Source organism: Scyliorhinus torazame, chromosome 8 (genome assembly GCF_047496885.1).
Source record: "Scyliorhinus torazame isolate Kashiwa2021f chromosome 8, sScyTor2.1, whole genome shotgun sequence".
NCBI lineage: Eukaryota > Metazoa > Chordata > Chondrichthyes > Carcharhiniformes > Scyliorhinidae > Scyliorhinus > Scyliorhinus torazame.
In genome coordinates, this window is record NC_092714.1 from 213,426,939 (window position 1) to 213,452,338 (window position 25,400).

General features: G+C 46.6%; 1 protein-coding gene across 4 annotated transcripts in view; it reads left to right on the plus strand.

The window, feature by feature from the left end:
* LOC140428371 (cadherin-like protein 26) overlaps positions 1 to 25,400 on the plus strand; it is a 134,915-nt gene that overhangs the window by 34,711 nt on the left and 74,804 nt on the right. For all 4 annotated transcript variants that reach the window (XM_072514761.1, XM_072514762.1, XM_072514760.1 and 1 more), the window contains exons 4-8: positions 4,100 to 4,247; positions 13,755 to 13,921; positions 17,410 to 17,538; positions 20,370 to 20,555; positions 21,958 to 22,226. In XM_072514761.1, coding sequence (XP_072370862.1) covers positions 4,100 to 4,247; positions 13,755 to 13,921; positions 17,410 to 17,538; positions 20,370 to 20,555; positions 21,958 to 22,226 — 899 coding nt within the window. The remainder of the gene's footprint in view (positions 1 to 4,099; positions 4,248 to 13,754; positions 13,922 to 17,409; positions 17,539 to 20,369; positions 20,556 to 21,957; positions 22,227 to 25,400) is intronic.

Consider the following 25,400-nt stretch of genomic DNA (forward strand, 5'->3'; position numbering starts at 1 on the left):
TCGGTAGTAGGGAAGATGCTGGAATCCATCATCAAGGAAGAAATAGCGAGGCATCTGGATGGAAATTGTCCCATTGGGCAGACACAGCATGGGTTCATAAAGGGCAGGTCGTGTCTAACTAATTTAGTGGAATTTTTTGAGGACATTACCAGTGCGGTAGTTAACGGGGAGTCAATGGATGTGGTATATCTGGATTTCCTGAAAGCCTTTGACAAGGTGCCACACAAAAGGTTGCTGCATAAGATAAAGATGCATGGCATTAAGGGTAAAGTAGTAGCATGGATAGAGGATTGGTTAATTCATAGAAAGCAAAGAATGGGGATTAATGGGTGTTTCTCTGGTTGGCAATCAGTAGCTAGTGGTGTCCCTCAGGGATCAGTATTGGGCCCACAATTGTTCACAATTTACATAGATGATTTGGAGTTGGGGACCAAGGGCAATGTGTCCAAGTTTGCAGACGACACTAAGATGAGTGGTAAAGCAAAATGTGCAGAGGATACTGGAAGTCTGAAGAGGGATTTGGATAGGTTAAGTGAATGGGCTAGGGTCTGGCAGATGGAATACAATGTTGACAAATGTGAGGTTATCCATTTTGGTAGGAATAACAGCAAAAGGGATTATTTAAATGATAAAATAGTAAAACATGCTGCTGTGCAGAGAGAGACCTGGGTGTGCTAGTGCATGAGTCACAAAAAGGTTGTTTTCAGGTGCAACAGGTGATTAAGAAGGCAAATGGAATTTTGTCCTTCATTGCTAGAGAGATGGAGTTGAAGACTAGGGAGGTTATGCTGCAATTATATAAGGTGTTAGTGAGGCCACACCTGGAGTATTGTGTTCAGTTTTGGTCTCCTTGTCTGAGAAAGGACGTACTGGTGCTGGAGGGTGTGCAGAGGAGATTCACTAGGTTAATCCTAGAGCTGAAGGGGTTGGATTACGAGGAGAGGTTGAGTAGACTGGGACAGTACTTGTTGGAATTTAGAAGGATGAGGGGGGATCTTATAAAAACATAAAATTATGAAGGGAATAGATAGGATAGATGCGGACAGGTTGTTTCCACTGGCAGGAGAAAGCAGAGCTAAGGGGCATAGCCTCAAAATAAGGGGAAGCAAATTTAGGATTGAGTTTAGGAGGAACTTCTTCACCCAAAGGGTTGTGAATCTATGGAATTCCTTGCCCAGTGAAGCAGTTGAGGCTCCATCATTAAATGTTTTTAAGATAAAGATAGATAGTTTTTTGAAGAATAAAGGGATTAAGGGTTTTGGTGTTCAGGTCGGAAAGTGGAGCTGAGTCCACAAAAGATCAGCCATGATCTCATTGAATGGTGGAGCAGGCTCGAGGGGCCAGATGGCCTACTCCTGCTCCTAGTTCTTATGTTCATACTGCAACCCGACGAGAGTGGCCAAGGAGGTTAGCCCGTTGCTCCTGTGCCCTTCTGCCACTGCCAGGCTGTTGGGGGGGGGGGGGGTCATCCAAGGATTCCTGGGGTTTGGGTGGGTTTGGGTTGTGGGTAAGGTGTTTACCCCAGGGCCTTCCCTGGAGATGGAGGGTCCTGTGCCTGGACTGTCCCTTCCAGTCCAGGGCAACCTGAAGACCACTCTTGGCAAATTCAACATCCTTGTCTGATCTGTTTAAACTGTGAAGTGGCCCTCTCACTCTGAACTGCCCTGTTCTGAATAGTTACAGAGCAGATCAGACAGTTCAGCAAAGAATCAACCCAGGAAGACTTTCCCTTTCCTCACATCTGCTCCCTCAACTCAATTATTTTTAAATTGCTTCTTTTTTGGTGTCAGAGTCTTACTAGAAAGCTCATAGCACTTGAAAAACCTTTAAATCTCCTGAGATCGTTTGAAATGCTCGGCAGTCATGCAGTTTCACAGTGCAGTCCCTTTAATTAGCCTTTGATTGACAGCTTAAAGGTTAAACACAGCTAACAGGAGATGTGTTTATGTATCTTTCCTTTCACACTTGAATGCATCTGAAGTACCCCCCATTGATCCTAACTGCAATGTTTATAAGCATTCTTATGATTAACAGATGCTGGCCATTTCAACAATGCTGAATGCTTTCACTACTTCTTTTCTAACCGCATAAAACACTTTGCGGCAAAGGAGCACTGGAGCAATGGGCTAACCCCCTTGACCCCCCCCCCCCCTCAGGATGTCAGTGCCATGATGTTGAGGGCAGTGCACCATTGGCAATGCCATGGGGTGGGGCCTGAAGGGGGGGGAGGGTGCCTGGGGGTGGGGGTGGGTGGCTGAGGGATAGATGGCTGAAGTGGGGGGGATGGCTGAGGGACAGTCAGGGAGTGCAGGGGAGGATCAGTTGAGGGGCTTGCAGCCGGGGTACCCCCATACATGCTTGGGCAGGGGTGGACATGACCCATTATTCCCTTGGTAGGGGGAGGATACTCCTCCTTATTGAGTGGTTGGGGTGCTCTATCTTCCAGCGGGGGGGGGGGGGTTAACATTTACATTGTGGGAAGGAGGGGGCCTGTTTCTGGACGCTGGGATCAGGGCACCCATTCAAACTGGTAGCCCGACACTCGCGAAATCAGGGTGGTTGCCGCTATACATACTTCTGCATAGTCAAACTATGAGAATGCCACCTCGGCAATGTTCCTAGTGCCATTGGGATACAGTCCTGTTTCTCTGCTGGTCGGAGCACTCAGGTTCTGGAAAGGATTATCTGCCCTATGGCTCTATAAGGCTTAAGATGATTCAATGTGCACACCTCACCAAATTGAAAGCAGTCAGCTCAATGTGCTGTGGGCTAGCTGAACTCTTCAGCCATTCCTAGCAGATTTTGTTGATATTATAGAATGTGTCGACCACGGAACCTTCCCAATTATGGATTTATCAATCAGAATAACTTGCATTAGTAAGGTATTTTTCAAAAACCGAGGCTGCAGGATTCTCCGTCGGCGGGATCATCCGCTTGCCGGCAGCACACCCAGTACCAGTACCAGTCATGTTGTATCCATTTTTCCTTCTACGGCAACGAGATAAATGATGAAATCATCTATTTTTGGCGGTGTTAATTCAAGGATAAATGTTGGGCAGGATACCAACTTGAATCATTCTGCGGCAGGAGATCATTTGCTCCTATTTAAGAATACAAATAGGTCCTTAGTTTAACACTTTATCCAAAAGGGAGCACTTTCCAACAGTCCAGCATTTTGGCAGTATTGCACTGATGCATCAGTTGAGATTATGTGCTCACAGCTCTGAAGTGGAACATGAACCCACAGCCTATCTGTGAACAATTTTGGTTCCCTTACTTAAGGAATCCAGAGAAAAGTGTGCTCGGTTGATCCTGGGTATGGAGGGATTTTCTTATGAGGAGAGATTGAGTAGGTTGCGCCTGGACTCATTGCAGTTTAGAAGAATGAGAGGCGACCTTATTGAAACATATAGGATTCTTAGGGGGATTGACAGGGTAGATGCTGAGAAGTTGTTTTCTCTTGTGGGAGAGCCTATGAGCAGAGGGCATGATCTCAATGTAAGGGATCGCCATTTTAAGACAGAGATGAGGAGGAATGTCTTCTCTCAGTGGATAGCGAACCTGTGGAATTATTTACTGAAGAGAGTTGAAGAGGCTGGGTCATTAAGTATGTTCAAGGCTGAGATAGACAGACTTTCAATGAGTAACGGAATCGAGGGTTATGGGGATAAGACAGGAAAGTGGAATTGGGGAATATATCAGATCAGCCATGATCTCATTGAATGGACGAGCAGGTCTGATGGGCTGAATGCTTTTGCTTTTACATCTTATGGTCTTCTGGTTTATAATCTATCTGTCTCAGTGCTAAACTATCACTGAAACTGGTATTTGATGAACAAGATGCCTTCAACCTAAAAAGAGGACATTGCAAAACAAGAGAGCAGGTGGACTGGTTGCATAGAAGAATAGTTCTAAATAATTTCATGACAATTAAATGAAGATGTTAAACACATAAATGTGAAATCTACCGCTCTCTGAATTTGGTATCAAATTTATGTTTATTAACCTAAATAATAGAAATGTTGAATGCCTTCATATCTCCTATTGTATAAATGAGTTTTGAATAATAAGTAATTGTGTTATTCTTTTCCACATTTAGTTTCAAGTCGATGCTCGGGACATGGATACTTTGGAAATTCTAGATGATCATATGTTATATAAAATTGTAGTGATTGATATCAATGACAATGCTCCTGAATTCAGCCAAAAGATATACAAATTTGATGTGAGGGAAAATCAACATCTAGGTAGGAGTTCATTCCAAAATAGATGTTTGTTATGTTCTTCCCATCTGTTCAAAATGTAAATGGTTTTGCATGGATGTTTATAATTTTTTTTCGGAAGAGGTGATTTACTATACATATTTAAGTAATATCCTGGACAGGGAGTTCATATACATCAGCTCAACTTACTTTGGCACCAGTCTCTTCACATGATGATTTGCTTGTTTGAGTTATTTCCTCCTTCACCAAAAACGTTCCATCAGTTTCCCCAATGCAAACTTGGCTTCTCCAGCATCAAGACCTTTTGAACATACATAACATGGAGAGAGTAAAAGGACTGATAAGGTTTTTCAATGTCTTTACCAATGCTGTCTGAGATCAATTTGTTGACAATCTCCTTGAGATCATTGGACTGCACTTGGTAAAGTATGGTCTCCACCATCGTCTTACGGATTGTGTGGGCCCGCTGGTGTTGCGCAGAGGAGGTTTTACAAATATGGTTGGCGTGCTTCTTAATTACTCTTTCACAAAAGGGTTGCAGCAATTATCTATCTGTGGTTCTGACATCATTATGAATGCCAATCATTGTATGCATGTCTTTATTGGCACCGACTATAATTAGCTGGCACTGCAATAGCCTGAATCTGCTCGGACTCAAAATCCAAACAATTCTCTCCTGCATGATTGGGTTCTGCAATCCACCCCCCCCCCCCCCCCCCCCCCCCCCCCCCCCCGGGCCCTGCCAACCCCCCTCCGGTGGATTAGTGAAAATCATGTTGGCCCAGGAACCTAATTTTAATACATTAGCATATCATTAGCGAACATTCTCTCTAGACCTTCCCCTCTCATGAAGTAATCACCGGACATGGCGTGATATCGCACTGGCGTCATTTATAACAGCTCTACATAAACGTGAACCAGGCAGCTTCACACTGGGCAGTGCCCTCCAAAGGGTCCTTTTCCAGGAAGGCCCTGCCCACTATGAGCCCCTTTTCCAGGCCGGGGTGGACCGCCCGCTCCAACCTCAGGAAGAACACTGCCTTCCTGTACAATTCTGAGGCTGTGACAATGGTCAAGGGCCGACCACCTCGGCTGTTTCCTTCACACAAGACTCAATTGTCATGTAAGGGAGGGTGTAACCTTTAACCCTGATCGTTTTGGTGAAAAGTTGAAATGGTGACAGAGCTTCTGGATAACTAGGGGTCTCCAGATTGGGCGGTAACATCCTATTCTTTGTGGGGACATGGCTACACTGTGTCTGTAGAATTTTGCCTTTGAAAGTCTCCACTGCTTTACCACAGTTTTCCTTTCTTTTTTAAAAAATATATTTTATTCAAATTTTTCGGCCAAACAAAATAATACAAAGGGTTTTCCCTTTTTACAACCATAAAACAATATATATAACAGTGACCGTTTTTAACAAGTAAATAAATAATATGTAAACTAAATGACAACTGCCATAACAAAAGTAATAACTCTCCCAGATAATAAAATCAAACAATCCAATATACATAACCAAGTACAAATAACTATAAAAAAACACCCCTAAGGACCCACCCGAGCCCCCCCCCCCCCCCCCGGGTTGCTGCTGTTACCTTCCCATTTCCTTTATCGTTCTGCGAGGTAGTCAATGAACGGTTGCCACCGCCTGGTGAACCCTTGAGCCGAACCTCTTAGTGCGAACTTTATCCGTTCTAGTTTTATAAACCCTGCCATGTCGTTTATCCAGGTCTCCACGCCCGGGGGTTTGGCTTCCTTTCACATAAGCAATATCCTTCGCCGGGCTACTAGGGACGCAAAGGCCAAAACATCAGCCTCTCTCGCCTCCTGCACTCCCGACTCTTCTGCAACCCCAAATATAGCCAACCCCCAGCTTGGCTCGACCCGGACCCCCACCACCTTCGAAAGCACATTCGCCACCCCCACCCAGAACCCCTGCAGTGCCGGGCATGACCAAAACATGTGGGTGTGGTTTGCTGGCTCCTCGAGCATCTCCCACACCTATCCACGACCCCGAAAAATTTACTGAGCCTTGCTCCGGTCATATGCGCCCTGTGCAAAACCTTGAATTGTATCAGGCTTAGCCTGGCGCAACGAGGACGAAGAGTTTACCCTACGTAGGGCATCTGCCCACAGCACCTCTTCAATCTCTTCCCCCAACTCTTCTTCCCATTTTCCCTTCAGCTCATCCACCATGATCTCCCCCTCATCCCTCATTTCCCTGTTTATATCCGACACCCTACCATCCCCCCACCCTGTCCCTGAGATCATTCTATCCTGAATCTCCTGCGTCGGGAGCTGCGGGAATTCCCTCACCTGTTGCCTCGCAAAAGCCCTCAGTTGCATGTGTCGAAATTCATTCCCTTGGGGCAACCCGTATTTTTCCATCAGCGCTCCCAGACTCGCAAACGTCCCGTCCAGGAACAGATGCCTCAGTTGCACAATCCCAGCTCTCTGCCATGCTCCAAATCCCCCATCTATCCTCCCCGGGACAAACCTATGATTATTTCTTATCGGGGACCGCACCGAGGCTCCCGTCCTTCCCCTATGCCGTCTCCACTGCCCCCAAATTTTCAGTGTTGCCACCACCACTGGACTTGTGTATTTCTTCGGGGAGAACGGCAACGGCGCCGTCACCAGTGCTTGTAGGCTGGTTCCTTTGCAGGACGCCATCTCCAATCTCTTCCACGCCGCTCCCTCCCCTTCTCCCATCCACTTACACACCATTGAGATATTGGCGGCCCAGTAGTACTCACTTAAGCTCGGTAGTGCCAGTCCCCCCCTATCCCTGCTACGCTGCAAAAAACCCCTCTCACTCTCGGGGTCTTCCCAGTCCACACAAAACTCATGACACTTTTTCTCGATTTTCTTGAAAAAAGCCTTCGTAACCATCACCGGGAGGCACTGAAACACAAAAAGGAATCTCGGGAGGACTACCATTTTGACCGCCTGCACCCTACCCACCAGTGACAGGGGCACCATGTCCCATCTCTTAAAATCCTCCTCCATCTGTTCCACCAATCGTGTTAAATTAAGCCTATGTAGGGTTCCCCAGCTCCTGGCTATCTAGATCCCTAAGTACCGGAAATCTCTTATTACCCTCCTCAGCGGTAAATCATCTATTCCCCTGCTCTGCTCCCCCGGATGCACCACAAATAACTCACACTTCCCCATATTCAATTTGTACCCCGAGAATTCCCCAAACTCCCTGAGTGTCAGCATTATCTCAGGCATCCCCTCCACTGGGTCCGCAACATGCAGCAATAAATCATCTGCATACAATGATACCCGGTGTTCTTCTCCTCCCCTGAGTACTCCCCTCCACTTCCTGGAGCCCCTCAGTGCTATGGCCAGGGGCTCAATTGCCAATGCAAACAGTAACGGGGACAGGGGACACCCCTGTCTCGTCCCTCTACATAGACGGAAGTAGTCAGACCTCTGTCTGTTCGTGACCACACTTGCCACCGGGGCCCTATATAGCAGCTGTACCCATCCAATAAACCCTTCTCCAAAACCAAATCTCCTCAACACTTCCCACAGATAGTCCCACTCCACTCTGTCAAATGCTTTCTCAGCATCATCGCCACCACTATCTCCGCCTCCCCCTCTGGTGGGGGCATCATCATCACCCCTAGCAGCCTCCGTATGTTCGTGTTCAGCTGTCTCCCCTTAACGAACCCAGTTTGATCCTCGTGGACCACCCCCGGACACAGTCCTCTATCCTCGTCGCCATCACCTTGGCCAGGAGCTTAGCATCTACGTTTAAAAGGGAAATGGGCCTGTAGGACCCACACTGCAGCGGGTCTTTTTCCTTCTTCAAAAGTAGCGATATCATCGCCTCCGACATAGTCGGGGGCAACTTCCCCCTTTCCCTGGCCTCATTAAAGGTTCTCGTCAAAAGTGGGGCCAATAGGTCCATATATTTCCTATAAAATTCCACCGGGAATCCATCCGGTCCCGGGGCCTTCCCCGCCTGCATGCTCCCAATCCCCTTTACCACCTCCTCCATCTCAATCTGTGCTCCCAGTCCCGCCCTCTCCTGCTCCCCCACCTTCGGGAATTCCAGCTGATCCAGGAAACACATCATTCCCTCCTTCCCTTCCGAGGGCTGAGCCTTATATAGCCTCTCATAGAATGCCTTGAACACCCCGTTCACCCTCTCCGCTCCCCGTTCCATCTCTCCCTCCTCATCTCTCAGCCCACCTATCTCCCTCGCCGCTCCCCTCTTCCTCAATTGGTGGGCCAGTAGCCGACTCGCCTTCTCTCCATACTCATACTGTACACCCTGTGCCCTCCTCCACTTTGCCTCTGCCTTAGCCGTGGTCAGCAGGTCAAATTCCACATGTAACCTTTGTCTTTCCCTGTACAATCCCTCCTCCGGTGCCTCTGCATATTGCCTGTCCACCCTCAGAAGTTCTCTCAACAATCGCTCCCTTTCTTTACCCTCTTGCTTCCCTTTATGTGCCCTTATGGATATCAGTTCCCCTCTGACCACCGCCTCCAACGCCTCCCAGACCACTCCCACCTGAACCTCTCCATTGTCATTAAGCTCCAAGTACCTTTCGATACACCCCCTCACCATTAGACATACCCCCTCATCCGCCAATAAGCCCATATCCATTCTCCAGAGTGGGGGCTGTTGTTTTTCCTCTCCTACCTCCAGGTCTACCCAATGTGGAGCGTGGTCCGAAATGGCTATGGCCGTATACTCCGTCCCTGTCACCTTCGGAATCAGTGCCCTTCCCAAGACAAAAAAGTCGATCCGTGAGTATACCTTGTGAACATGGGAGAAAAATGAGAACTCCTTACTCCTAGGCCTAATAAATCTCCAGGGGTCTACTCCTCCCATCTGCTCCATGAAGTCCTTGAGCACCCTGGCCGCTGCCGGCCTCCTCCCGGTCCTGGACCTCAACCGGTCCAGCCCTGGATCAAGCACCGTATTGAAGTCTCCCCCCATTACCAACTTTCCCGCCTCCAGGTCTGGGATACGCCCCAACATACGCCTCATAAAATATGCATCATCCCAGTTCGGGGCGTATACGTTCACCAGAACCACCGCCTCCCCTTGCAATCTGCCACTCACCATCACATATCTACCCCCACTATCCGCCACTATGGTCTTTGCCTCAAACAGTACCCGTTTCCCCACTAAGATAGCCACCCCCCTATTCTTCGCACCTAAACCCGAATGAAACACCTGCTCACCCATGCTTTACGTAGTCTGACCTGGTCTATCAGTTTCAGGTGCGTCTCCTGCAACATAACCACACCTGCCTTTAATTTCTTTAGGTGTGCGAGTACCCGTGCCCTTTTAATCGGCCCGTTCAGCCCTCTCACGTTCCACGTGATCAGCCGGGTTGGGGGGCTCTTTACCCCCCCCCCCCCCCCCTTGTCGACTAGCCATCCCCTTTTTTAACCCAGCTCCTCACCCGGTTCCCACGTACCTGTATATCCCACCGACGGTGCCCCCCCGTCTCGACCACCACATCCCATAACAGCTCCCCCTTCTCCTTAGCAGCAGCAACCCAGTTAACGCCCCCCCCCCTCCGCTAGATCCCCCTCTAGTGTAGTTGCGCCCCCCATGTTGCTCCCAGAAGTCAGCGAACTCTGGCTGACTTCGGCTTCCCCCCTCGCCCTTGGCCCCCACTGTGCGAGGCCCCCTCCTTCCTGCGTCCCTGTTCCCGCCATAATTACCATAGCGCGGGAGCAAAGCCCGCGTTTCCCACTCGGCCCCGCCTCTAATGGCGCATTTCCCTTCTCCTTCCCCTTTCCGTCCCACCGGCGCCCACAGTTCCCCCCCCCCCCCCAACATGGGGAAGAGAGAAAAGTTACAGAATTAACAAATTGAAAAATCATTCCCCCCCCCACCCCTTCCCCTTCCTCGCCCCACATAATCACCCCACCACTTTGTCCCAGAAGCTCTTTCTCTCGCCAGACTATTCCAGCTTCTCATCCACAATGAATGTCCACGCCTCTTCTGCGTCTCAAAGTAGTGGTGCTTCCCTTGGTGTGTGACCCACAGTCTCGCCGGTTGCAGCATTCCGAATTGAACCTTTTTGTGAAGCACCGCCTTAGCCCGATCGAAACTTGCCCTCCTTCTCGCCACCACCGCACTCCAATCCTGGTATAACGCGGATCACCGCGTTCTCCCACCTACAGCTCCGAGTTTTCTTCGCCCATCTGAGGACCGTCTCTCTGTCATTGTAGCGGAGAAACCTCACCACTATAGCTCGAGGTATTTCTCCAGCCTTTGGTCTTCGCGCCAGAACTCGATAGGCTCCCTCCACCTCCAAAGGGCCCGTCAGGGCCTCCGATCCCATTAGCGAGTGAAGCATCGTGCTCACATATGTCCCGACGTCCGCCCCTTCTGCGCCTTCGGGGAGACCCAGGACTCTTAAATTCTTCCTCCTCGAATTATTCTCCAGTGCTTCCAACCTCTCCACACACCTTCTGTGCTGTGCCTCGTGCATCTCTGTCTTCACCACCAGGCCCTGTATTTCATCTTCGTTTTCAGCAGTCTTTGCCTTCACGACCCGAAGCTCCAGCTTCTGGGTCCTCTGCTCCTCCTTGAGCCCTTCAATCGCCTTTAATATCGGGGCCAACACTTCCTTCTTCAACTCCTTCTTCAGCTCTTCCACACAGCGCCGCAGGAACTCTTGTTGCTCCGGGCCCCATAACAAACGGCCACCTTCCGACGCCATCTTGCTTCGAGCTTCCCTTCCTTGCCGCTGCTCCAGAGGATCTTCTGCAATCCGGTCGCTATCCTCTCCTTTTTCCATGCGTGTCCGGGGGATTCCCTTCTGGTTTACCGCACAGTGTTTTTGGCCGTTTAAATTGCCGTTGGGGCTCCTATTAAGAGCCCAAAAGTCCGTTCCAACGGGAGGTGCCGAAACGTGCGACTCAGCTGGTCATTGCCGCACCCGGAAGTCGATGACAGTTTTCCTTTCTAATAGCTGTCTCCAATCCACTCTTGCTAGCTCATTTCTCAGCTTTGTAAACCCCCAATTTAGAATTTTTACTTCTGTTCTATGTCCTTTTCCACAATGACGCTAAATTTAACTGCATTTATGGTTACTATCTCCAAAGTGCTTCTTCATCCACTTGTCCAGCTTCATTTCCGTTAGGATGAAATTCTCTGGCCTCCCCACAATGTGTTTCTTGGTGGGGGGCAGCCTGACATTAGCCAGCCGCAAGATCTTCCGGTGCCACCACTATCAATTTGATTCTCCATTGAATCCACCACACGCGGACAGGAAACCCATGGCGGGTGTGTGACATCGGCAGGCCTGGAATATCCCGTCAGCGTGAACAGCCAAAAGATCTCATCCTAAATCGAGAATTTCACCACCTCTCATTGGGCTTGTTATGTGCTGGCTAAAAATGTTCTCTTGAATGCAATTCAAGAATTTTGTGCTCTATTGAAATTCTTTGAGCAGGCCAATCAAATGGCTGGCAGCACTCCAGCCCCAGCAGTGCCACTAGGAGTGTTGGAATAAATGCAAAGGAGTTGGAAGTTAGAGTGAAAGATAAGTGTGGGAAGGGGAATTGCTGGGCCACATCGTATCATAGAATCAGAGAATCATCATAGAATTTATAATGCAGAAGGAGGCCATTTGGCCCATCAAGTCTGCACCAGCCCTTGGAAAGAGCACTCTACTTAAGCCCACACCTCCACCCCATCCCGCGACCCAACAAACCCACCCAATCCTTTTGGACATTCAGGGCAATTTAACATGGCCAATCCATCTAGCCTGCAAAGCTTTGGACTGTGGGAGGAAACCGGAGCACCCAGAGGAAACCCATGCAGACACGGGGAGACCGTGCAGACTCCACACAGACAGTGACCCAACTGAGAATCGAACCTGGGACCCTGGAGCTGTGAAGCAACAGTGTTAACTGCTGTGCTACCATGCCGCCCCACATTAGAGGGCCCCATTGAGAGGGGTAAGAGGGATGTGGATCGGGTGGGGAAAGACCTGGGGGTGGGTCTCTGATGGGCCCAGTGGACCTGTTATGGGGCACCCATTCTTGCCAGCCACCAGCTTGTGCAGACTGCCAGGAAAGACAATTGAAGTAGGTCTCTCCTGCCAATGGTTAAAACCCAGTGGCAGTAGGATGAGGCCCTTAAATGGGCACTAATTGACCACTTAAAGGCCTCAATCAGCCTATGGGCGTGCCACTGAATCCTCACTTCTGCTGGTAAATTTGCGGTAGGGTCAGGGCCAGCTGGATAGGCAGTGGACAAAACACCCACGGTGTTTTACGGGACCTCTGCCTGCAAACCAGCTGCTGGGACCCTGTAAAGTCCAACCCAATGATTCCTCTTGTGAGGAGCAGCATAACCAGAGGCCGCCAATATAAGATAGTCACCAAGTAATCTAATTGGAACTCAAAATAAACTTCTTCTGATTGGTAAGATTGTGGAGCTCATTGCCAAAGGGCAAACGGAGAAGCATATGAAGGAGGTGGGAATGGATGGTTATGATGGTAGATTTAGATGAGAAAAGGTGGGAGGCTTGAGTAGAGCACAGGTACAGACATGAACTGGAATGAATAACCTGTTTCTGTGTTGTCTGTCATAATATTGTGTCTCACTGCTGCAGAGGTGTCTCAGTGAGGAAATCTTGCGACTTGTATGTTTAAACATGAACCCTTTATTGGTAGTCCGTAACTATTTACAGTTCCAAGGTATGCTTTTGCATGGTGCTCCTCCACCATGCAGGCTTCCAGAGTTTTTCCCTCCAGACTGATCTCCGAGTTTATTACCATGTGACTCTGTGCATTATGCCATGGGTGGTGGATTATCCTGTTCCACATTAAACCTTGCTCTGCGGACACCTTGGCATTACAATGGCATACAGGCAATATCATAACATTGCACATTCTACGAAAGGTGTTCAAAAAATCCTGAAATTTGATAAACCTCTGAGATGTGTAGGTACTATTTTATGGATATATAGGCAAGCACTATAGTCAATTTGCACAGTATATTATATGAAGGACCAACACAATTTACTCATTTACTTTGATCAGGCAGATGGGGCATGAGCACCAATGCAGCACTGCTTCAAAACTCCACTGAAGCGTTAGCTTCGATTGTGCTGAAACTTGAAACTATAACTCACTCAGTGTTACCAGCTGAGCCAAAGTGACACTAATGCATTTTTCGACACTGTATTTGGCTTCCGAGCATGCAATGTTCAGAGCAATTGGAGGCGCAATTGTAAGGCTACGTGTGTGCAGGAAATCTGATGCGAAATTCAACATTGCTGGAAATGCGACATCCTTCAACATCTGAAAGACAAAGATGAATATTTTGGGTGCAATCCTGCTGGAGGTGACAGCCAGTCTTGCACCTCAAACACAAATGAATCTTCATTGTCAAATGTTGACCAAACTGTCAAGTGTTTTCAGTATCTTCTGTTTTAATTAGACCTGTCGCTTCATGAGGTATAATTACAGCAGCACTGGTGTTTCCAGCCATGCGCACACAGTGCATATTTACTGAGTAATTCATGTTCTACGTTTTAGGTGAAGAAATCTTCAGAGTTGAAGCAACAGATCCTGATGATGTAAGGCGTGGTAATGGAAAAGTTTCGTACTCAATTGTTTCTCAAAGTCCTTCAATCCCATCAAATATATTTAAAATTAACTCAGAAAATGGATCCATACTTCTTCAAAAATGTCTCGACTATGATGTATGTATTATCTCCCCATATGTAGAACATTGTTAGCTTTTTAAATCACAGAATTGTTTGCTTCTGAAAATGTAATTGAAATGACACAATTTCCTTGGCAATTAATATAAACAATTATGTATCAAGTAGAAATATGTTTCACACTAAACAATGATCTCACTGTCTGATCTCACTGTCTGATGTAACAGTCTGATGGCTAAATGACCTATGCATGTCCAAGTGTTCCTTTTAAATTGTAAACCGTTTTTATCAAATGCAATGCAAATAACTTAAATATTGGCTGGAATTCAATGCCCCTTCTGAGCATAGGTGGAAGGTGGGACATGAATCTAAAATTGGGTGTCATGATGGTGTGCCTATCCATCTCCATGGGTACTTTACCTGCGGTAGGAGACGCACAAGATAGCCTGCTTGCTCAAGGGCCAACGGTAGTCCAATGGTATGGGCAGCATGGTAACCAAGTGGTTAGCACATTTGCTTCACAGCGCCAGGGACCCGGGTTTGATTCCCAGCTTGGGTCACTGTTTGTGCTGAGTCTGCACGTTCTCCCCGTGTCTGTGTGGATTTCCTCCGGGTGCTCTGGTTTCCTCCCACAAGTCCCGAAAGGCATGCTGTTAGGTGAATTGGAGATTCTGACTTCTCCCTCAGTGTACCCGAACAGGTGCCGGAGTGTGGCGACTAGGCAATTTTCACAGTGTAACATCATTGCATTGTTAATGTAAGCCTACTTGTAACACTAATAATGATGATGATTATTAACTGAGGCCCTTAAGTGACCAATAAAGGGCTTCCTCCCACAGATACCTGGGCTAAATAGCAAGACCACCAGGTGAACCAATGTTGTTAGCTAATGAGAGGTAGGGGCGCTCTTGTTCGGCACCCTATGCCCAGTGGAGGTCCCCCCCCCCAAACCCTCCATTGGGGCAGCACGGTAGCCTTGTGGATAGCACAATTGCTTCACAGCTCCAGGGTCCCAGGTTCGATTCCAGCTTGGGTCACTGTCTGTGCGGAGTCTGCACATCCTCCCCGTGTGTGCGTGGGTTTCCTCCGGTTTCCACCCACAGTCCAAAGATGTGCAGGTTAGGTGGATTGGCCATGATAAATTGCCCTTAGTGTCCAAAATTGCCCTTAGTGTTGGGTGGGGTTACTGGGTTATGGGGATAGGGTGGCGGTGTTGACCTTGGGTGGGGTGCTCTTTCCAAGAGCCGTGCAGACCCGAATGGCCTCCTTCTGCACTGTAAATTCTATGATAAATTCTATGTTTTGCCCCCCTACATCCTGCCAAATGCAGTCCCCCACATCCCCTTCACGGTCTCTGCCAGCCTAGCCTCAACAAAACCTTGCTTCACCTCTGAACCAGCATTTTGCAAATGCCAACAGCATTACGTCGATGGGGAAGACTGGACATATTCATTGTCCTAGGCCCCTAAACCGCCACAAGATCTTGAAATGTTCTATCCTTGAACATGTATAAATAAATCAACAGCAAGGCGAAGAGAATTCATTCACCAGATAATCAGAGACCAGGATAGTGTCCATTTTCCGTGCTGTCCAAATCGGGAAAAGCTGACTACTGGGATATTTAGACTATTTTTCAGCAATTAACAGAATTTTGGGCATTGAACAAAAATCCAAAAATCTTGGCAAAACTGGGACGTCTAGTCACCCTGTCTACAAGGTCCTGGGTGTTATCCATAATATAGGTCCTAAGAAACAATGGGTGGGAATCTCCGGCCGAGTTTGCCCCGCGACCGGAGAATCCCGCCCGAGATCAATGGATTTTTCCATTGTCGGCATCTCGCCCGTGGCGTTCTTTCCCAGCCCAGTTACTTTTAAATTTCCTGGGATATCTCTCAGGCAGTCTTTGGGGCTGAGGAACCTCTAGCTCCTGGCTGCCATGTACTCAGCCTCTCTCCCAACCCCATCCACCCCAAAAGCCAGTACCCGTACCTGCCAAACAATTGGACTGCACTGGAATTTCCTGCCATGACCTGTTGCGTAGTTGGGCCTTGCTTCCAACCCCTGACTCCGGCCCCCGCAGCTGTTGCATGAGATGCTCCAGGAACTAAGAGATCTCCTTTGGACAGGTGAAGGAAGGAAAGGGGAGGGGAGAAGAGAGATAAAACAAGAATGGGAAGAGGGGAAGCTGAGGAACTCCCCTCTTCCATTTGAAATATCTCTGAAAGCCGACGCCCGCGATTCTGACTCCCGCACTCTCCCGACTGTATCATCTATGATTTCTGCTCTCTCTGGCAGCTGGAAGGCTGAATTCTCTGGGCTTCATGTTTGTCCAATAGTAACTGTTGACATCGCCAAATGGGGAGGAGATGCACTGTGGTGTAAAATTGAAATCGCTGATCTGCCAGGCTGCTGGAGTGCTCGGGGTAGGAACTCCTGATCCTGGGGAAATCCTGGTCATTCCAGCTGGGTTGGGAACCCTAGGTGGAGTATGCATCACTGGTCAAGGCTAGGTGGGAGGGGATGGAACCCATGGCTCAGGGAACCTCTCGCATCATTCTGGAACCAGAGGGAACGCCTTGCAGATAATGAATTTGGAGGGGCAAGCGGAATATTCCCTTCACATTCTAGGCCAAACTGAAGGAAAAAAGAGGTAGTAAAAGGCAGATCATCCACATAGTACTCCAACTCCACCTATTTTCCTGGAGCAAGGGATTCCAGCAGGATCCCTGCCTCTGAGAGGAAGCCCCATAGTGCTGAAGTGGGTGTAAAGGCGGTGCTTATAACAATGGGATTCCAAAACAACATCCCAGAAAGGACAGCAAGAGAGTCTCAAAGGAGAGAAGAGCTCAAAAGATGAAGGAAGTCTTTGACTCAGTAGGCATTTTCAGAATCTGAGGAAATTTATGTAGACGGGGCTGAACTGGAGATGGCATCCTCTCTCTCCATCCACACAGCACCATTACCATTACCTTGAGTCTACCATCACATTTCAGCAGATAGTTCTACGGAGTGGGGGTCAAAAAGACAGAATGGAGAGCATGCGCCAACGAGCCGGACATCACTCTCTGCCAGTGTTTACATGCCGTGAATCAGGAATTGGAGTCAGCAACAGACCCGTCGGGTGCAAGAGGAAAGAAATGGAACTCAGGGCACATTGCAGAGCTAGGCCTGGCCACATCTGACTCCATTTTCTGCTCCAATCTCCATCACTTTTGGGAGGCATCAGAGAGGAAGATGCAATCTAGTGTGTTGCATATATTACCCTTGGGACTGTACTGACTCATTAAATCAAATATAGAAAAACATAGAAAATACAGCACAGAACAGGCCCTTCGGCCCACGATGTTGTGCCGAATATAGACTACTAAAAAAATGTAGAACTCTACTCTGGCGAGGTTAAAACGTTTGTACTTCAACGTAGAAACAATGAGCCTTGTAATTACCTGTTTCGTTGGTAAGAAGTTGACGGTAATGTTTCTTTTACAAAATGTCATTTGTGTTTGATAACCATTGTTGTTTCTGTTTAGGCCATCAAAGCCTACTCTTTAGTCATTAAAGCAAGAGACAATGGACTGAACGTACTGTCCTCCAGTACAGAAGTACAGATTAATGTGATAAATTCCAATACGAATCATCCAGCTTTTACGAAGCAGTCTGTAAGTACTTTTACAGGTGTATTCTGGTGTGGGGTGTGGATGGTTTTGTTTCAACTCTGAATTAGAGGTGTGTTGGGGGGAAGATGCATTGTTTGAAATGATCGATCTTTCAATTATAACCGAAATCCAGCTCCAATGCAGCCAATTTTCAATTTAACGGGTGTGCGTTTCGATGTCTTCAGGTCATTTACTCAGCAAAGTCAAGATTTGAATTATTGCAGATGGCCAGGTAAATAATGTTACAATGAAGTCTTTAAGAGGTTTTAATGAAGAATTTGTAAATTTAATTCACTTTGTTCGAAATTTAATGGCTCCAACATTGACTTCCTGAGGATCAGGAAACTGACCAATGAAAAGCGGATGAGGTTGAGCTACAGTCAGATGGGCATTTAAAATTACAATTGTTCCATCTGAACAGCACTGCACCGATTAGCCGCCCCTCTGCTGAATATTTGGCGTTCACGACGGCGCGGACACTCTGCCCCGCGATCGGAGAATCGCACCGGGATTTCTCAATTGAGTTGTGGAACTGATCATGTGGAACAGTATAAGATGAGAGAAGGAATTATATTGCGAAGACCTGGCTGATGAAAGATAGAAGCAGGTGTAAAGACTCCAGAAGCCCATGAAAGGAGGATAACATAAAGGGAGGCTCTTACGATAGGTTTAGATAAAGAATGTGACATTCTATTGGGCATTTTGTATTTAACGAACCCTTGTAGGACACTACTGGGGGTCGGTTAGCTCAGTTGGCTGGACAACTGGCTTGTGATGCGGAGTGACGCCAACAGAGCATGTTTAATTCTCATACCGGCTGAGGTTATCCATGTAGGCCCCGCCTTCTCAATGTTGCCCCTCCCCTGAGGTGTGGTGACCCTCAGGTTAATTACCACCAGTCAGCTTTTCTAGTCTCGCCATGTAATTGAAATCCTTTGTCCCTGGTATCATTCTAGTAAATCTCCTCTGCATCCTCTCCAATGCTTTCACATCCTTCATAAACCAGAACTGGATATAAAATTACAGCTAAGGTCTAATTAGTGATTCATGAAGCAGGAACTTTCACATACCGTCCTTGCTACTGCATGTCTCTGCTTATAAAGACAAAGACAACCTCCTCAATCTGACCTACCACCCTCAAATATTTATGTATGCAAAACCCTAGGTTTGTCTGTTTATGTCTTGTTTAGATTATGTTATAATTTTGTATCAAATTCACCTGATACTATTTCATAACAATGGAAGATATACAGTATAACTTGTCTATAATTTTCCTGGCAGACATTGGCCGGAATTCTCCGGTCATTGCGACTCACGTTTCCTGCCGGCAGCACACCCACAGCCATAGGGTTCCTGGCGGTACCGGGTAATTACAGTGAGAAATCCCATTGACAAGCGGCGGAAAGATAGAATCCCGCTGCCAGCGAACGGCGCGCTGCCGAGAAGCACGTGGCTGGGGAACCGGAGAATCTGACCCAATTGTTTCAATGGTAGAAATGTAACGATTTAAATATCATTAAAACATTGCTGTAAAAATACTTCAGTTTCAATCACGTGCCCTGGTAATCTGTATGGAGATGTTGCTCTGTCTCCAGAGGACAGAATTTATAGAATTGTTAGAATGCAGAAGGAGGCTAGTCAGTCCATTGTGGGCTGGATTCTCCCAAAATGAGACTATGTCCCCACGCCGGTGTAAAAACGGTGGAGTTTTACTCATGAAATTCCTAGAAAAAAGTTGAACTAATTCAATGCCCTGCAGGGGGCTAACAGGGACTCGGAGTGAATCTCTCAACTTTTGCTGCAGATAAGGACCCCGCACTTCCGGTTCGAAGTCCACATATGCGCACGGCGACGGCCTCCAGCAGATGCGCCGAGCTCCACGGTGGACTCAGACCGTGGAGCCACACAGAGAAATGAGACCCCCCCCCCCCCCCATCGATCGCACGCCCGAGCCTGAAACTGCGCAGGTCTAATCCCCGGCTGCCTAGAAGGCACCTCCTGGCCTCCGATTTCCCCCGCCCCCGACCAGGGCGGCCACGGACTGAGTCCGCAGCTGCCATGCCATTGGGAACTCGGCCGGTCTGGAGCAGAGGATTGCTGGGTGGGCCTCTGACATTGGGCCCCCAGTCGCGCGGCGTACTTCATGGTCGCGCCGATTTATGGGGCCAGGAGAATTACCGGACCAGCGCCGGGCCCGATTACAGCGTGAAAGTGGATTCTCCGCCCCCGCGTTGGCCGCGAGTTTGGCGCGGGGCTGTGGAGAATCCAACCCTGTGTCTTCACCAGCTCTGGAGGTGAACAATTCACCTAGTGTCATTCTCCCGCAGCCCTACGCATTGGAAAGCGTAATACTGCAGAGCAGAAAACCCAGATGAATTACTGCTGTAGGCATGAATCACCAGTCCAAAAAAGTAACTTTTAATAAAAGGAATAAACAATAGAAATCTGGGCATCAGAGTGGTGGAGCAATTTAAATATTGACTTTGAAATCTTATATCTGCATATGGAATCCAAATTATGATACCAAGGTGTAGTACCCTCAATAACGACACGAGAGTGTGGAATGGTAAATGAGGGCTTTAATAAGCAGAGAACTAGCCAGCTACAGAAATGAGTGCTCACTGAGTGCCGCCTACAGGGCATCACCTTATATACGGCTCCCTGGTGGGCGGAGCCAGAGGCGTAGTCCACCAGGGTTGCAAACACGGTCTTAAAGGGGCATCACCTACATGGTGTTAAGTGTACAGTAACCATTCATCACACAATGATAATGGTCAGCTATTTGTTTTCTAAAGACAATTTTTTTTCTCTATCTTATTTCCTTTTCCTTATAGGTTTCACTTAATATCGATGAGGACGACAATGATAGGGTGATATTACGAGTAAGTGTTACTGATAAAGACAGTCCTCACACACCTGCCTGGAAAGCAAGATACAAAATAATAAAAGGGAATGAAGCTGGAAATTACAGGATTGAAACAGATCCAGAAACAAATGATGGAATTCTCTTTCTCATAAAGGTAGTAGCGAATATTGCTTGGACTTTTACTGTATTATTTTTGCTTTCAGAGAAAAAAATGGATTGAAGGAGACATGTCACCATCATTTGCACATTGCAAACATAAATATTTTATTTTCATTTTATGTGCCAGTGTTGTGATATATTTAACAGTTTTTCCTCTATCTTTTACTTTATTTTTTTTGTTGTGTGCCTGTCGCATGAAGTTTGAATTAAATATTTAGGGAGCAGAGAATCCAAATCTGAACTTTTCAGCCAGCCTCTTGCTGTAATCCATCTCCAGAGGATCATAACTCAGTCTAGTGCTATTCTCATTCTGTGTCCATGCACATGCAGCTTCCTCTACGGTTGACTTATTAGCATTCAGGGTCAGGAACTCTAACTAATTGATTTTCCTTCCTATACCAGGAGTGCTAAGGCCAGTTTCAGTGCCTTGATTGCTTCTTGGATCACCTGATTATTCAACAACTGAGAATCAAATCTGGAACCTTTTGCTCCCAATGGATCAATAGATGATTCTAGTGAAAGCAGCGGCTGAAATAATTTATAGATCACTGGACTTTAATTTATAGCAAGCTTTAGAGTTGAGAAACATTTGTATTGAAAAAAAGGGGAGAATCCTTTTTCATTTAATTGGATATTTGGTCAATAAAATCTAAGCACATCACTATGATGCATTCTGTTTAAAACTGAGATTGATATATTTCTGATGATTTTTTTTTTGATTTGATTGATTTATTGTCACATGTACCGACGTACAGTGAAAAGTATTTTTCTGCGACCAAGGGAACATATACAGTATGTACATAGTAGACAAAAAAAGAATAATCGACAGAGAACCGTTGGCTGCTGCAGGATCTTCTGCTCCCGCCGCTGACAATAGGACCCATTGAACCTATCCATTCCCCCCCCCGCCCCTCCCCCGCTGCCAGGAAACCCATGGGGGGGTCTGCTGATGGTGGGACAGGAAGATCCCGCTGGCAAGAACAGCCGTAAAATCCCCCCCCAATAAGTTTAATTGAATATGCTTTCTTAACCATTGTCCAAGTCACTTTTGTGCTAACTACCCAAGTTCCATCTCTTATTTTCATCAAACATGTGTTCTATTCCTTCCTATCTTGAATCCTGTATCTAATTTGTGCCCATGAAGATGAGGAGTGCAGAATTTCTGAATTCAGTATGAAGCGAACCCTTGGACAATGGCACGTTGATCAACAGATTGCGAAAATACCGACACAGCCCTCAAATATTTGACAACCTCAGGAACATTTCGAATTTTCTTTCAGTTCGCTAAGAATAGCAAAGATGTAGGAGAACGTTAACAGATTCATTAGCATAATGAAAGATTTTCTGAGCTACTTAAACTAGCATTCAGACTTATCATATGCTTTTGACTATTGCAGCCTTTGGATTATGAGCTTGGTCGCGTGAGGAGAATTGAGATAATAGTTGAAAATGAAGAACCATTTTTTACATGCCAGGAAAGAAATGGCACTACGTCTGAAGGATTGTCGAAATTTATTTTAGATATAAATGTGAAGGACAAGAATGACGCTCCTGTGTTCTTCCCTCCGGTATTAACTGTTCAGGAGGTTGAAGGTCAGAAGCCTGGAAAGATACTGGGAAGGTTTAATGCAACTGATACTGATGAATTCTATAAGCATTCCATCAGGTAAAAAAAAACTTTTTGAACATAAGAGAACATGCATCATGGCCGGAATACGCTGGTCGTTGAGATTCTCTGTTCCTGCTGGTAGCGCCCTCCAGTAGCATGGACTGGCTTCAGTGGAAAATCCCATTGACAGACGGCAGGAAGAGAGAATTCCGCCATCAGCAAATTGCTCACCACCGAGAAACACATGGCTGATGGACCAGAGAATTCAGTCCCAGTAATATCCCAATTGTTCATTGTTGTTAAAATATTAATATGTAATATTTGTATCTAATGCAATCTAAGATTATTGTGTTGCAAAAAGGTGAGGAAGGGTTGAATGGCTCCCCTCTTTGCCCTCTCCTTGTTTGATTCCAACAGCCTTTTTCGTTTGAAAAGTATATTTATGCGGCGCAGTGGTTAGCACTGGGACTGCGACGCTGAGGAACCCGGTTCGAATCTCAGACCCCGGGTTACTGTCCTTGTGGAGTTTGCACATTCCCACCTTGTTTCACTCCCACAACCCAAAGATGTACAGGTTAGGTGGATTGGCCATGCTAAATTGCCCCTTAAGTGGAAAAAAAAATAATTGGGTACTCTAAATTAAAAAAAAATAGAAAAGGATATATATACTTGCCAATTCAGTGAGTACTTAACTATTTACATGCTATGATCATGAAAGAAACAACTGGACAGGTTTTCCTAAGTTTAAGAGAGGAAGAGGTTAACTTTATTATGCTTAAACCAATCTCAGTTAAATAATCAAATGTGCACTGACTGCCGCGCATGTACTCAGGCACACACGCAGACATGCACACACATGCGCACACACGCATACAGACACAGACACACATGCACTAACTGATATGGATATAGGTTGTTCACTCTAGTTAAAGAAAGGTGACAGGCTATGATGTTTAAGGTGTATACTCTTCATCAGAAATGTTTGTACCATGATATAACTAGAGAAGTTGAGTCCATTTGATCTTATGCCTTGTTTTCTTCATCTAAGGGGGCCAGAGAGAAGTTTTCTAGAATTGGTTTCTCTTATTTAACCTTGATTTTACTTTGCTTTGTTTTTTACTCTCTCCTAGGAGACTGGATAGCTCCGGGGATGCAGATTCTTGTGAGTTGGTGTCACTTTATGTCATTGTTGATAATTCCGACTTTGGTGATGAATAACACCCCAGGGGAATGCGCCTGCCAAAGCAAGATCTCCATTGCTGGAAACCAGGTGCAAGGTGGAGTTGGGCAGATAACCCAGGAAGAAATGCAGAGGTGCCACAGAACCTGCTTGATGTGCAGGCGGGCTGTTTAAAAGGTCCACTTCGGGGTTGTGGGACGTTATCTAGTGGAAAAAAACCACAGGCCCTCCTACTCTTACCCCTCACACCCCCTTCACTTTCCAAACATGCCCATGCCCTAGCTATGCCTCTTCATGCCACCCACTCACTTCCTACATCTCCTCATGCCCCATGTCAAGTTCTGTCCTCCACCCATTCCCATGCCTCATTATGTACACTTTGCTGAGAGCCAAGACATCTATCAGAATAACAGAATACCTGGTCCCCAGAAGCAACATTGTTTGAGTGATAGTTCAGGCTCTCTGATCTCTGCAGTCAATTTCACAATGTTTTCTAACATAAAAGTGTTTTCAGATTACATTTTTTTCAAAGCTTTTTTTTACACATTGCACTTTAACTGGGGTGTTCATTGGTTCAAGAAAGCTGACAGTGAGTCATTGGGCATGCAAATATCAGTCTTGGCATAGAAGATGTGAGGGATCAGAAGAGGTGGTGGAATGGTAGATCCTGACATAGGGGGCATGAGAGGGACAATTTTAACTTTGATCTCATGCACACTAGAGTTGGCTCTACTGAAGAGCTGTGAACCATGACTCTTCAAAAACCTGGCCCAACTCCATGAAAATTGTGGAGTAGTAGGAGATACCCATCTCCTCAATGGAAATGACCTGGTTGAGAGTTCCAGTTGCAGACTTCTGACAGGAAGCAGCCCACAGTGTTTTAAGGCACTAGTGAAAATCTCACAGCCTGGGAATTTGGTTGAGAATTCAGGAATTGGGCCACATCTGCCATTTTTGTAGGCATCCTGAATCAACCTAACTCGGTGAAAATCCAGGCTCATGTTTTGAATTTTGCAAACAGGAGTTGGGCATTACTCGGCCTATTCTGAGCAGCTGAAGGGACAATATGTTGAATATGATCCAGCATATGTCAGTGGGACATATGGTCCATATTGCACTGGTACTGAAATTCATTTACCACTTTACTCATGTGTGTGATAGACAGAATGTGTTTTTGACCTGACAACAGAATCCTGTTAATGGAAAACAATGCTCGTGTTGCTATTGCATCGTAGCAGTGTGAAGCAGCTAGCTTCCTCTGTTGCTCAAAATGTTGAGATATACTTTACCCTTCCAGGGTGATTTGAGATATACTGGACACTTTTCAGATCTGAACTTGGCAGCCTTATTATCAGTTTTCTTTCTGTCTTGATGAGTGCAAGATGAAAAGCTTCAACAATATGTCTCTTTCTTCAGCAAAAAAAACTATAATAGCATTTCCATGGTACTGGCATTTGCCTAGCTAAGTGAAAGATTGCATGTCCAATCCCCCCAAATTCCTTTGACAGCACCGTTCGAATGCTCGACCTCTTCCTTCAAGAACACCTTCCAAACTCACAACCTGTAACATCTAGAAGGATAAGGACAGAAGATGCATAGGATCACCACCACCTCCAAGTCACTTACCATCCTGACTTGGAAATATATTGTAAAAAGTTTTACAACACCAGGTTAAAGTCCAACAGGTTTGTTTCAAATCACTAGCTTTCGGAGCACTGCTCCGAAACCTGTTGGACTTTAACATGGTGTTGTAAAACTTCTTACTGTGCTCACCCCAGTCCAACGCCGGTATCTCCACATCATTGAAATATATTGCTATTCCTTCACTGTCACTGGTTCAACATACTGGAACTTCCTTTCTAACAGCGCAGTGGGTGTAACTACACCACATGGGCTGCAGCGGTTCAAGAATGCAGCTCATCACCACCTTCTCAAGGACAATTAAGAATGGACAATAAATGCTGTCCCAGCCAGCAACACCCATATCCCACGAACGAATAAAAATAATTTAGAGCATCTCTATCCTGTCTCATGAGTCATCCTGGTTGAGG